The sequence below is a fragment of the Chanos chanos genome, chromosome 13 (genome assembly GCF_902362185.1).
Source record: "Chanos chanos chromosome 13, fChaCha1.1, whole genome shotgun sequence".
Classification (NCBI taxonomy): Eukaryota; Metazoa; Chordata; class Actinopteri; order Gonorynchiformes; family Chanidae; genus Chanos; species Chanos chanos.
The window spans coordinates 1,195,001-1,209,398 of record NC_044507.1 but is presented as its reverse complement, the minus strand read 5'-3'; the positions used below and the strand labels follow the sequence as shown (position 1 = coordinate 1,209,398).

Below are 14,398 nucleotides of genomic sequence, written 5' to 3'. Positions count from 1 at the left end.
ATTTTCTTTTGTAATAAAGCAACAAAAGCAGATGAAGGACGTCATTCTGAAATGTGGTGTCGTGCGCCCTCTAGAGGCATTGTCCACTTTTAAAAACAAATACCCAGTCATCCAGTACCAGCGCCCTCCTGCTCCATTTTGAACTGTGGTGCAAACACAGACTAATAACATGGTGAGTCCATCTCCAGTCACTGATCTCCTCGATGGATTAAATTTCATGTTGAGTGATTGCTGTTTTGTTGGTGAACACATGTAGTTGGTAGATTTGTGGAAGTCAGATTTGTTTTTAGCGAACGATACCGTTTTATACCCTAGAGATGATGGCTGTTGGTCCTTATGAAACAGAAATAGTGAGCAGAGATGTCTCCTGACGTACCTTGTGAATGATATTTGGCCACCTTACAAAAATACAAGTCTCATGAACCTCTAGCGAATACGTCACATCATGTTGCATTATGATGGGGGTTCGCAAAAACTTTGCGCCGTTTTATGTTCATGGTTAAAAATGTACAGTCAGTTCAAAATGTACAGGTCCTATGATACATTTTGCTGAGAGAGAGGGGAGGGGTGGTTAATGTTAGAAAACATGGAAAAGTGGAAAAGCCCGACTAGGCTGACCTGCGGAAAGCGAAAGTAAAGCCGGGAAGCCCCCAGAAATCCGGGCTAGGAGAAAACTAAGATTAGACGAAACACAGAATTGTGGACGGTGCCGTGACGTGAGGTTCCGACTGCAAATATAAGCACTGAATCTATACTTATTGTGACACCCATAGAAGGTTAATCCACTTTAATAAGGAAATCTGCATATACCTCATGAAGATATTAGCTAATGCTAATGAAGAGCTAATGCTCCCCTTTGTAAATGAACACGTGAATGTGGCAGTGGCTTGTTGTAGATAAGCTTGATAAATTGTGTTTAAGCTGCCGAGAGAACGATCATTTTGTAGTTGGTGCTTATATTACGTTGTGTTAGTTTTGTGGTTTCATAACCACTTCAGAAATCTTAACTATAACTAACCCTTGAGCAGTTGGAACGTTACAGTTTGATCGTTAAACGTATATTTGTTTGTCTGGCTTGGTCTGCAAGCAACTGCCCACCCCTGTGGCACTAGGACTGTTTTCATATTGTAATATCAATCACATACCTCGTGCTCCACAAGCGTGAAGTGATTACTCATCTCTCTTTCTCTCTCTCTCTCTCTCTCTCTCTCTCTCTCTCTAGGTATGTGTGCACACAGGTTCATTCATCTGTCCTGAAGAAAGTTTTTTTTGTGCGAATATGGAAAGGGGAGAATTCATACCTGCAGAGGCCGTCATCACCTGTGTCAGAGTTTAAACGACACTCTATCAGACTCCTGATCACAGCCGTGTGTCTGTGAGAGACCAGACGATGGATCATTCACCGACCAACAGAAAGACAGACAACTGTACTGATGGGAGTTATAAACTACTGAAGGAACAGCGCTGTGAGTCCATAAACAGTGATCATTCGATGGATCCTCCACGGAACTTCAGAGAGTCTGACTGTAGTCCTGATGTGAGGTAAGGACGTCTCTCATGGTTTAGTCAGTGTTGAGAGGTAAGGACGTCTCTCATGGTTTAGTCAGTGATGTGAGGTAAGGAGGTTTCTCATGGTTTAGTCAGTGATGTGAGGTAAGGACGTCTCTCATGGTTTAATCAGTGATGTGAGGTAAGGAGGTCTCTCATGGTTTAGTCAGTGATGTGAGGTAAGGACGTCTCTCATGGTTTAATCAGTGATGTGAGGTAAGGACGTCTCTCATGGTTTAATCAGTGATGTGAGGTAAGGACGTCTCTCATGGTTTAATCAGTGATGTGAGGTAAGGAGGTCTCTCATGGTTTAGTCAGTGATGTGAGGTAAGGACGTCTCTCATGGTTTAGTCAGTGTTGAGAGGTAAGGACGTCTCTCATGGTTTAGTCAGTGTTGAGAGGTAAGGACGTCTCTCATGGTTTAGTCAGTGATGTGAGGTAAGGACGTCTCTCATGGTTTAGTCAGTGATGTGAGGTAAGGACGTCTCTCATTGGTTTAGTCAGTGATGTGAGGTAAGGAGGTCTCTCATGGTTTAGTCAGTGATGTGAGGTAAGGAGGTCTCTCATGGTTTAGTCAGTGATGTGAGGTAAGGAGGTCTCTCATGGTTTAGTCAGTGATGTGAGGTAAACTCAGTCAGACAACAGTGACCTGATTTCTCTGGAGTTTGCTCCTCTTTCATGAGGAGGTAAAAACCGGTGATTCTGTTTCGTTCCTTGCTGTGAGTCCACTTTCGATAATTGTTGTATTGCAGTGTGTAATGGTTTAGACAGTGTTTTGCATTATATGAAACGCTATAAAAGGTGTGTAGGTATTAACTCCTACATGTGTCACTCTGTTTTGCCCTCAGGGCCCAAGAGACGAGATCAAACTCAGAGGTTTGGCCTGGACAAAGGTCTGTGAAGCGCTTGGACACAATATTCACGGTATGTGTCAGTTAAGAATAAGATTTTTTTCCTTTAGGAATTTTATTCTTTTTTTAACTCCAAGGTAAGTGATGTCTGTCTCCCTGTGTTCCCCTGTGATGTGTCTTTTCATTGTGTGAAATAGTCCAAAGCAAACACAGTCCCACAGACCTACAGATGTGTCTTTATTAAATTATAGTAAGTGTCGTCTGCACTTCCTGAAGTCTCTCCTTAAGCTAATTCTGAATGTCTACGTATATATTTTCATTCATTTTCCAAGCCACTTATCGTAATTAGGGTCACGGGTGCTGGAGCCTATCCCAGCGCTCATTGGGCGAAAGGCAGGGAAACACCCTGGACAGGTCGCCAGTCCATCACAAGGCACCATGTGTATATATATATTTTAAATATTCAGAAGCTGTTTTCCGTAGCCCTGTGGGGAAAAAATATCTTTAACTTCCTGACTTGATCATTCTGGGACAAAATACTGTTACAAGAGTACAGTGATGTATTGCACAGACTATATATAAACTACAAGGAGCTGTTGTCTCTTAGTTTTAAGACTCAGTTCCCCTACATAAAGGATCAAGTGTGAATGTTTCCATGTGAGATTCTGTCCATGGTTAAAAGAACATCTGGGCATCCAAGGACTTTTAATGTTCCTTATTTCAGGCGCTTGAACACAAAGTCATCACTTTAGTGAAGAACGACAGGTGTGCGTGTGTGTGCGCGTGTGTGCGTGTGTGTGTGTGTGCGTGTGTGCGCGTGTGCGTGTGCGTGCGTGTGCGTGCGCGCGTGTGCGTGCGCGCTTGTGTGTGTGCGCGTGTGTGTGCGTGTGCATGCGTGTGTGTGTGCGTGTGTGTGCGTGTGTGTGCGTGTGTGCATGTGCGTGTGTGTGCGCGCGTGTGTGTGTGTGCCTGTGTGCGTGTGTGTGCGCGCGTGTGTGTGTGTGCCTGTGTGCCTGTGTGCGTGTGTGTGTGTGTGTGTGTGTGTGTGTGTTCCTTATTTCAGGAGCTTGAACACAAAGTCATCACTTTAGTGAAGAATGAGCTGAAGAAGTTCAAGACATTTCTGAGGGCAGATTACCCAGCATGCCCTGAGAGGAAGGAGGAGGATGAGGAGGGTGAGAGGAGTGTCAGACAGGGGGCGCTGAAGATCACACTGCACGTCCTGAGGACCATGAAACACACACACCTGGCTGACACACTGGAAACAGGTGAGATCTCTGGATGGTGTGATTACGGTTTATTTTCATTTGAACAGTTCGTTTGATTACTTCCTCTTACAGATTGTATTGCTGTAAATCCCGCTCATGCCAGCACAGAGCTCAAAGTGGATGCTGGTCTCAACCCTCTATATGGCACATATGCTGTTAGAGTATAAAAGATAACAGGTGAACCTACAGGGCTTGTCGTTTCCAGGTTAGTTAGAAATGGGCCATAACTCAAAGTCTTCAAGTGCAAGTGCACGGTCTGGTCTGTGTCGCCCCCTTGTGGTACCAAAAGGTATTGGTGTTTCTATCCTCTCAGTCACATTTCAGGTTTCAGCAGAGTTCACGTCTGCAAACCAATTTACTACAGCTCTAAAACAGCATGCTGCCTGGCAGGTTTTAAACTGTGATGTGAAAAAGACAGTAACACCCTCTTTCAGTTCTATGCTCTCACATTTGAGGGCACAGATTGTCTGGTCCTCACCAGTCTCTAAAATAAGATGAATCGAGCCTCGGATAACAAACAACACAGATTTCATTATGTCATTATTTATTAAGTAAAAAGTAAAGCCAAAAGGTTGAAGCCAAGTGAGAAAAAGCAAGTATACCCTTATTGCCTCAGTAGGAATTTAAAAGGTAATTCGCCGCCAGTCGCTGCTAAACAAATGCCCTTGAGCAGCTGATTATCAAAAAGAAGAACTTTTGGCACTTTCAGGTTTGTGTTAACACCGAGGAGAACATACATCAGCAATGATCCCAGAGAAGTACCGTCATGTCCTTATGGTAGTTCAGTTCCCTCTCCCCTGACAATTTTCCCTCTGTTAACTATCATCCGACCACACCTCACCGGTCCGGATGGCATCTTCATGTCCTTGTTGTAGCTCCTGCTCAGGTGGATCGGTGAGTCAATGTACAGCCTGTGTGAACGACAGAATTAGAATACTGTCTTAAGCACAGATGGAGTAATTAGAATACTCTCTTAAGCACAGATGGAGTAATTAGAATACTCTCTTAAGCACAGATGGAGTAATTAGAATACTGTCTTAAGCACAGATGGAGTAATTAGAATACTGTCTTAAGCACAGATGGAGTAATTAGAATACTCTCTTAAGCACAGATGGAGTAATTAGAATACTCTCTTAAGCACAGATGGAGTAATTAGAATACTGTCTTAAGCACAGATGGAGTAATTAGAATACTGTCTTAAGCACAGATGGAGTAATTAGAATACTGTCTTAAGCACAGATGGAGTAATTAGAATACTCTCTTAAGCACAGATGGAGTATTAACACTCGTTCACACTCCCCCATGTGCACGTGTATTCCCCGCATCAGAAACAGAATGCTCCGTCAGCAGAGTTGGAATGTTACGGTGATATTAGCGTCCATGTAATGAATGCAGGTTCATTTTAAAGATATTCTTTGTCTCTGAAGGCTACGTTTTGGTTTTTTGAATGAAGATGTTGTCATGATACAAGGGAATAAGGTAAGAAATTGAAAATGGCATTACATGTGGATTCATTAATTTGTAGCTTTATTCTTTATTGTGTATCAGAACTGGCTCCTGTGTCTCGAAGTGAATTCAAAACAAGACTGAAGAAGAAATTTGAATGTTTATCTGAAGGATTAGCAAAGCAAGGAAACTCCACCCTTCTCAGTGAGATCTACACAGAGCTCTACATCACAGAGGGTGGAAGTGGAGAGGTCAATGATGAACATGAGGTCAGACAGATTGAGACAGCATCCAGGAGACCAGCAACAGCAGAGACACCAATACAATGCAATAACATCTTTAAACCCTTACCTGGACAAGACAAACCCATCAGAACTGTGCTGACAAAGGGAGTTGCTGGCATTGGAAAAACCGTTTCTGTGCAGAAGTTCATTCTGGACTGGGCTGAAGGAAAAGCCAATCATGATGTCCACTTCATATTTCCACTTCCTTTTCGGGAACTGAATTTGATGAAGGAGAAAAAACTAAGTCTGATGGGTCTTCTTCATCAGTTTTTCACAGAAATGAAAAAACTAAGAGTCAGTGACTATGAGAGGTACAAAGTCATGTTCATCTTTGATGGTTTGGATGAGTGTCGACTTCCCCTGGATTTCCACAACAATGAGATCGTGTGTGACATAACAGAACAAACCTCACTGGATGTCCTGCTGACAAACCTCATCAAGGGAAATCTGCTTCCCTCTGCTCTCCTCTGGATCACCTCCCGACCAGCAGCGGCCAATCACATCCCTCCTGAGTGTGTTGACCAGGTGACAGAGGTACGAGGGTTTAATGACCCTCAGAAGGAGGAGTACTTCAGGAAGAGAATCAGAGATCAGAACCTGGCCGACAGAATCATCTCACACATCAAGTCATCAAGGAGCCTCTACATCATGTGTCACATACCAGTCTTCTGTTGGATTTCAGCCACTGTTCTAGAGACAATGTTGGGCGAAGCAGAGAGTGGAGAGATCCCAAAGACTCTGACTCAAATGTACACACACTTCCTGATCTTTCAGACCAAACAGAGGAATCAGAAGTATGAAGGACATTATGAGATGGATGCACACTGGAATAAAGAGAGCATTCTGTCACTGGGAAAACTGGCTTTTCATCAGTTGGAAAAAGGCAACCTGATCTTCTATGAGGAAGACCTGAGAGAGTGTGGCATTGATGTGAGAGAAGCATCAGTGTACTCAGGAGTGTGCACCCAGATCTTTAGAGAGGAGTTTGGGCTGTACCAGAGGAAGGTGTACTGCTTTACTCATCTGAGCATTCAGGAGTTTCTGGCTGCTTTGTATGTGGTTCTGTCCTTCAGTAACAGAACAAATAACACAGAGCAGATTCAGAGCACAGAACTTTTCAGCCTCTTTACCAAGACAACAATGTCAGACCTCCTCAAGAGTGCAGTGGACAGGGCCTTACAGAGTGAGAATGGACACCTGGACCTTTTCCTCCGCTTCCTTCTGGGTCTCTCACTGGAGTCCAATCAGACACTCTTACGAGGCCTACTGACACAGACAGGAATCAGCTCCCAGAGCAAAGAGGAAACAGTGAAGTACATCAAGGAGAAGATTAGGGAGAATCCCTCTCCAGAGAAATCCATCAATCTGTTCCACTGTCTGAATGAACTCAATGACCATTCTTTAGTGGAGGAGGTGCAAACTTATCTGACTTCAGGAGACCTGTCAAGAACTGAGCTCTCTTCTGCCCAGTGGTCAGCTCTGGTCTTTGTGTTGCTGACCTCAGAGGCAAACCTGGATGTGTTTACTCTTGAAAAGTATGCCTCATCAGATGAATGTCTTCTGAGACTGCTACCGGTGGTCAGGGCATCTAGGAGAGCTGTGTGAGTCCTAATTTTCTCTGTATTTTAGATCTAAGAGAAGAACAGCCTGCATTTGGGCCTCATGTCTCTTACCTAAACAGTATTACAGAACCGCACAGTGTGTAGTTCACCCTGGCCCACAGTGAGTTTTCTCTCTTTATTTTGAGTCCAACCAGGAATACAGCTTTAGCACGAACAGAATTAAGTAAAAGTAAAACCATGTCTTATGTACTTCCTCATTCTGATCAGCAGCGTAGCCTCTAATATGAAAAGTCAGATTATACTGTAAAACGAAACAATAGTAACAACATTAACTGTGTCAATCATTGTCATTGTGAAACATTCTCATTTGTCATATTTTATTTAAGTTTCGTGACTTGTTTGTGGAAAACCCTCTTTTGTCATTGGTGTCTAACCTCTAACCTGTTTTAACATTTTAACAGCCACTGAGAAACACATGGCAAATATATGAAACTTAGCGATTGGGAATGGCAAACAGATAGCAAATATTCTTTCATATTCACAAAAGGGATTTTTGAGTGATTTTGCTTTTTACCTCAGATTGATGGACATTTTCTCTTTGTCATTGACATGTTGCGTTTCTTTTCCAGGCTGTGTAGCTGTAATCTGACCGAGACAAGCTGTTTAGCGCTCACCTCAGTTCTCAGCTCAAATTCCTCCAGTCTGAGAGAACTGGACCTGAGTGATAACGATCTTCAGGATCCAGGAGTGAAACTGCTCTCTGCTGCACTGGAGAATCCACAGTGTAAACTGGAGAAACTGGGGTAATATCTTCTCTCTGTGATACGTACTGTATCTGTAGATGGGGGATGTGATGGGTGTTTGTGGAGTTTGTGTTGCAGTATCTCATGTTATGAGTTCATGGTATAAAACACACCATCAGGTACTATGCTGAAGTAGAATGATGTCATAAAATGAATTGCGTAATTTATTGGGATTAGATATTAAGTGGTAATTTATTGGGATTCGATATTAAGTGGTAATTTATTGGGATTAGATATTAAGTGGTAATTTATTGGGATTAGATATTAAGTGGTAATTTATTGAGGCTGTGACTTGGCTAAGACAGAGTTAAAACTGAAATCAGCTGCAGTTAGACTGACTGGCCCAAGTGAACCTCGTCTGAGTTTCCCAAACGCTTCATCTTAAATCTTATTTAAACTTAATTTTCTGAATACTTCTGTGGATTAGACAGTGTGACCTCTTGTTATTGCGTAACAATGTGCCCTGTGAACATGTTATTGTTTTTCTCCCAGGGTGAATAAATGTAATCTGACAGAGAGAAGTTGCTCAACACTAGCCTCAGTTCTCAGTTCAGACTCCTGCAGTCTGAGAGAACTGAACCTGAGTGACAATAATCTACAGGATTCAGGAGTGAAGCTGCTCTCTGCTGGACTGGAGAATCCACACAGTAAACTGGAGACACTTAAGTAAGTCCATCTCTCTGGGATCAACATTTCACTTATTGTGTGTTTGTGTGTGTGTGTTTGCGTGAGCACTGTGCATCTCTACGACTCACGAAGCTTGAGTAGGATGTATTGTTTGTATTTTTCTCTCAGGTTGTGGGGTTGTCAGCTCACAAGCTGTACCTGTATAACCCTGGCCTCAGTTCTCAGCTCACATTCCTTAAGCCTAAGAGAGCTGGACCTGAGTGATAATGATTTGGGGGATGCCGGGGTGAAGGAGCTTGCCACTGGTCTGGAGAGTCCACAGTGTGAACTGGAGATAATGTGGTAAGATCATGTCTCTGTCCCTGACTCCTGTCCTGCAAGCTGTCCATAGCTCCCCCCTCTATTGTGGGACAGACACAGAGCTTCAACTCAGTTGCGGGTTTTTCAGACCTTTTCAGTTATTCTGGGCTTATAAAGGTTTTATCCAGAGACCAACACCTATAAGAAATTGTGTTTATATTGTTACAGTGGTGGTAAAAACTTGAGTTAAAGCAAATATTTGACAATAAAATGATTTTACTAATGATTCTGTTTGACAATTGTCAGCCAGTGCACTCATGCTGGCGATGATGACTACGGGGTGAAGGATTATAGCGTAATCTAACCCTAGGCATATGGGCGAAACACAGGAATACACATGACCTTGCACCTGTTTGACTACAACATTAAAACAGTCTGTAGGGATGACTCCAACACCTGTTCAATCAGCCACAGCAAGATCAAACAAAAATAAAACAAACACTTATGATAAACAGTGTAAAATGAAACAAATCCTTACAGTTGCTGATAGGAAAACACTGAAGTAAAAGGTATATTTATATTTATATATATATATATATGTGTGTGTGCGGACACATAGACACATATATTTATGTATGTATGTATACATAGATATACACAGATTGAGTATAGCTTATCCGAAATGGCTGGGACCAGAAGTGTTCTGGATTTGGGATTTTTGTCAGATTTTGGAATGGTACTTGCTGGATTGGATCAGCCGGAGGGACGCTCCTGCTGTGATTGGTTGTTTCGCTGTCAGGCAACTGATGATGCTCAGCATTCGAAATGGCTAGGGTGGGGTTAGGGTTAGCGCTAGCCAATCAGAGGCACGCAAATGCTTTTGTCACTCCAGCCCCTCCCACTGAACCAATCTACCACCAGCTGTATTTGAATATGAACACAATGAGATGTCCTAAAGTACTGTATTTGAATATTCACAATGAGATGTCTTAAAGTACTGTATTTGAATATACACAATGAGATGTCTTAAAGTACTGTATTTGAATATTCACAATGAGATGTCTTAAAGTACTGTATTTGAATATTCACAATGAGATGTCTTGGTGCCAGCAGAGCATCACAGCCCCACATGGGCGAGTGAGGTCAGGTGTAGAATTTTCCACTTGTGGCGTCATGTTGATGCTCAAAAAGTTTCGGATTCGGAACCACTTCGGAGTTTGGATTTTCAGATTAGGGATGCTCAACCTGTGTGTGTGTGTGTGTGTGTGTTAAAAATGTTGTCAGGTAGAAAGTGATAGTTGCCAGTATTGTGGATACTCTGTAAGAGTACAAATCTGTAATTTTAAGAGAAAGTCAAAAAGTTGGACATACATATATCTTGGTGTGTGTGTGTGTGTGTGTGTGTGTGTGGCCATGCATAAGAGTGAGGGGGATTGACTGTTTTCTCTGCAGGCTGTGTAACTGCAGTATAACAGAGGAAGGCTGTGCTGCTCTGGCATCAGCCCTGAGATCTAATCCCTCACACCTGAGAGAGCTGGATCTGAGCAGTAATAAACCAGGAAACTCAGGAGTGAAGGTGCTCACTGCTCTACTGGATGATCCACACTTTAAACTGGAGAAACTAGAGTGAGTACTAACTGACACTGTGAGTTTATAAGAAATTAAATTGAATAAATCTGAGATTCGTATGAAAAATGTTCCTGTAAAAAGTGCCTCTGTGTTCTGCTTTGAGAACAGTTTTGTGTTTACGTTTCAGTGTCTGTGAGCATGTCTTTGTGTGTGTGTGTGTGTGTGTGTGTGTGTGTGTGTGTGCGTGTACGTTTCAGTGTCTGTGAGCATGCCTTTGTGTGTGTGTGTGTGTGTGTGTGTGAGCATGTCTTTGTGTGTGTGTGTGTGCGTGTGCGTTTCAGTGTCTGTGAGCATGCCTTTGTGTGTGTGTGTGTGTGTGTGTGTGTGAGTGAGCATGTCTTTGTGTGTGTGTGTGTGTGTGTGCGTGTACGTTTCAGTGTCTGTGAGCATGCCTTTGTGTGTGTGTGTGTGTGTGTGTGTTTTGCTGACTGATGCAACTCTTTCTCTTAATTCATATGAGCCCTGAAAATAACCACAACCTGCAGCTGCTGTGAAAGATGAGTGCAGATCACAGCTCTCCTGACTGACCTGGGAAATCATCTGAAATCATCTTTAGTGTGGAAGCTGTGGCCTAGCATTCCTCCTAATGTCCTCCCTGTTTGCCATACCAGTGAAAACAGGCTCAGGAAAAAATGCGCTGAAATTGCTTTTGTCGGGTCTTTCGTCGCTGAATAAACAGCCTGAACAAACTCAGGGTGTTTCGGGCTTATATTTGACAGCAACGTTTTCTTGTACGTCAAGATATTAAGTGGCATCCTGGCAAAATCTACAAACACAAAATCTGAAAACGCGAAATCCAAAAACACACATCATGGAGAGCATTCAGTTATGTTTGACGGAAAGACAGATTGCCGCAGATGAAAACTATGCCATAAATCATAAATGATACCAATATTCCAAAGAAGTGATATACAGAGAGTTTTGTGTGTGTGAAATAGCCATACTATACAGAGAACAGTTTGTCAGTGTTTATCCAAAAGCGTTTTAAAGAAACACCTCTCTACTTTTTATATGAGTAGTAACTGTTTCGAATGTGTCTGATATTTCTCCCCTTCCCTGTGTCTTATAGCACCTGGACCCCACAAAGCTGATCTTAAGTTCCAAAGACCTTAGAGAAACATGAAATTAAAACCCAAGGATGTCCAGTCACTGTTACTGGGAGGCTGAGAGAGAGGCAGCTGGGTGGAGTGGATCTGGACTGGATGACGGGCTCTCTGTTCTTCTCCAGATCCCATGTTGATCTGATGGAAACAGTCTTGTACATCACTGAGAGCACAAACACATTGTGTATCTGTGTGTGTGTGTGTGTGTGTGTATCTGTGTGTATCTTTCTGTGTGTGTGTGTGTGTGTATCTGTGTGTGTGTGTATGTGTGTGTGTGTGTATCTTTCTGTGTGTGTGTGTGTGTGTATCTTTCTGTGTGTGTGTGTGTGTGTGTGTGTGTGTGTATCTTTCTGTGTGTGTGTGTGTGTGTATCTTTCTGTGTGTGTGTGTGTGTGTGTGTGTATCTTTCTGTGTGTGTGTGTGTGTGTGTGTGTGTGTGTGTATCTTTCTGTGTGTGTGTGTGTGTGTATCTTTCTGTGTGTGTGTGTGTGTGTGTGTATCTTTCTGTGTGTGTGTGTGTGTGTGTGTATCTTTCTGTGTGTGTGTGTGTGTGTATCTGTGTGTGTGTGTGTGTGTGTGTGTGTATCTTTCTGTGTGTGTGTGTGTGTGTGTGTGTGTGTGTGTATCTTTCTGTGTGTGTGTGTGTGTGTGTGTGTGTGTGTGTGTGTGTGTATCTTTCTGTGTGTGTGTGTGTGTGTGTGTGTGTGTGTGTGTGTAACACTGTTCATCCTACTCCAGCATCTCCTCTGACACACTGACCCTCCTGCACACGCTCCCAGTGCCTGTTGGGAACTGTAGGAATTTATGTGTCATGATTCAGTTCTATGAATACAGTTCCTACATTTTAAACATCAGAGGAGTCACACGTTTTACTTTTGCATTTACATTGATTTGTTTAACAGACGCTTTTATCCAAAGAGACTTCAGAGACAGGCAGAATACAAACCAAGTGTATAACCAGTAAGGAACTGCCGCTAAGCTCAGTATCAGACCAGATGTAAATGCAAAAATATTGAAGGAAAATAACAGACTACATGGACTACATGTGCGTCAAAAGCCTCTCTATATATAGCCTGTTTATAAATATAGCCTGTATATGTATATGTGTATATATATATATATATATATATATTTATAAAGTGTACAGTTTAATTAGTACACATATATAGTATATATGACTGTCAGTTAAATATGTGAATGTAACTGGTGAACTAATGTGAATCTGTGCTGTCATGTCTGTTCTCTCTGTGTGTTTCTGATTAAACTCTCGTTTCTCAAGCCTGGTTCTGTCTCTCTTTTCCTTCTCAGCTCTGTGAGCCTGTAGTGTCATGACCTAGTGAACTCTGATCTGACAATTAAATAGAATATAATTAGGACTTGAAATTATAGAGAATAGCTATGACTCTGTGACTCTGTATACTATATAGAACAATACATAATAACTCTCTCTATAACTGCATTATCTAGAATAATTAGTCTCATGAAACAATCACACATCACGCATTACAGTCTGGTTCCCTCTTCCCCTTCTCTCTGTGCACCTGGAAAGCACCTTATTCAGACACTCGAGTAAGATAATGATTACATTACATCTGTCTGACCTGGTTGTTGGCACTGATAAGGAAGTGGTTATTGGAGACTTTAACACTGACAGGGATAATAGGAGTGACAGTCTGAGAGTAGCCTTTGCTTCTGTTCTGGACTCTGTTAGTTTTAACCACCATGCATTTAAGCCCACACATGGCTATAATCAGACTTTAGACTTGGTAAAGCCATGGTATTTGTGTGAGGAAAATTTGATGGTCTTTCCTCAGAACCCTGTTATTTCACATCACTGTCTTTTCACCTGTGAAATAGCATTTGCAGTTCTTGATATATCAGTTATCAAACATTGTACTGGTCACATTATTCCTTCATCTACAGCAGTAGACTCACTGATAAGCTCCCTAAGTCTTTATTCATAACAGAGCCATCTGATTCAGCTGCTCCTGAACAGGTGACTGAAGGCTGAAATCTCTACCGTACGCGATACTGTAAATACATGTGCATGGCTTGGGAAGACAAGCCGTGGGGAGAGGAGATATGTACGTTGGTATATGAACCAGACCCTTCAACAGGCACCCTGTTAACAGGAACGGAAGTGGTGAGAGTCTAAACTGGAGGTATTGTTTGGAAAGAAGGTCTCTCAGAAGACAACGAGCTCTTTCTTCAGGTGAGGGCTGTCTTATCTGTCGAATATGACTGAAAACAATACGACCAATCCTAGATTTTTATTCCATACACTCTCAAAACCACCCAGGAATCAGACAGCAGCTGGGCCTTTTGTTTCGTTAGGGTTTATCAGCAATGATTTTATGAACATGTTTAATGGGGAAACGGTAGGGATGTAAGAGATAAAGTTCTTCATTCTTCTGTGTCCCGTCATGTCTCTCTGCCTAGTGAGGTAGGGGTAGCGTGGCCAAGCGGTCTAAGGCGCTGGATTAAGGCTCCAGTCTCTTCAGGGGCTGCACACACCCTTTGTTATGGGCGGCTGTGGTCTAAAGGTTAGAGAACCAGGCTCATGACTGGAGGGTTGCCGGTTCAATTCCCAGTGCCAACATCCAAGGCTGTGTGCCCTTGAGCAAGGCACTTAACCCTAACCCCCTGCCTTGGCGCAAGGCAAGGAATGCTGCCCACTGCTCCTGCGTCTGGTGGGTGTGTTGGATGGGTTAAATGCAGAGGATAAATTCACTGTTCACAGTGTGTGTGTGTGATCATGGACATTTACATTTTTGGTTTTTTGCCTGGAGAAGGATTTCATTATTCCACTCCATCTGGTCTCATTGTAGCACACTGACATGTTTCATTGACCCTGCCCCCACAAAACCATCAAAACATCGGTTAGAATCAATTAGCAAACCATTGCTACACGTGATTAATTCAACCCTAAGTCTTGGACATGTACCCGGATTGGCTGTTATTAAACTACTCATTAAGA

General features: G+C 42.6%; 1 protein-coding gene across 1 annotated transcript; it reads left to right on the top strand.

Moving 5' to 3' along the window:
• The first annotated feature begins 1,321 nt into the window (after positions 1-1,321).
• LOC115826217 (NACHT, LRR and PYD domains-containing protein 3-like) lies at positions 1,322-10,321 on the top strand. The gene is made up of 8 exons (XM_030789952.1): positions 1,322-1,542; positions 2,397-2,472; positions 3,463-3,667; positions 5,216-6,998; positions 7,589-7,762; positions 8,255-8,428; positions 8,558-8,731; positions 10,142-10,321. Exons 1-8 carry the CDS (start codon positions 1,391-1,393, stop codon positions 10,317-10,319), a joined length of 2,916 nt encoding a protein of 971 aa, XP_030645812.1. The 5' UTR covers positions 1,322-1,390; the 3' UTR covers positions 10,320-10,321.
• The last annotated feature ends 4,077 nt before the right edge of the window (positions 10,322-14,398 follow it).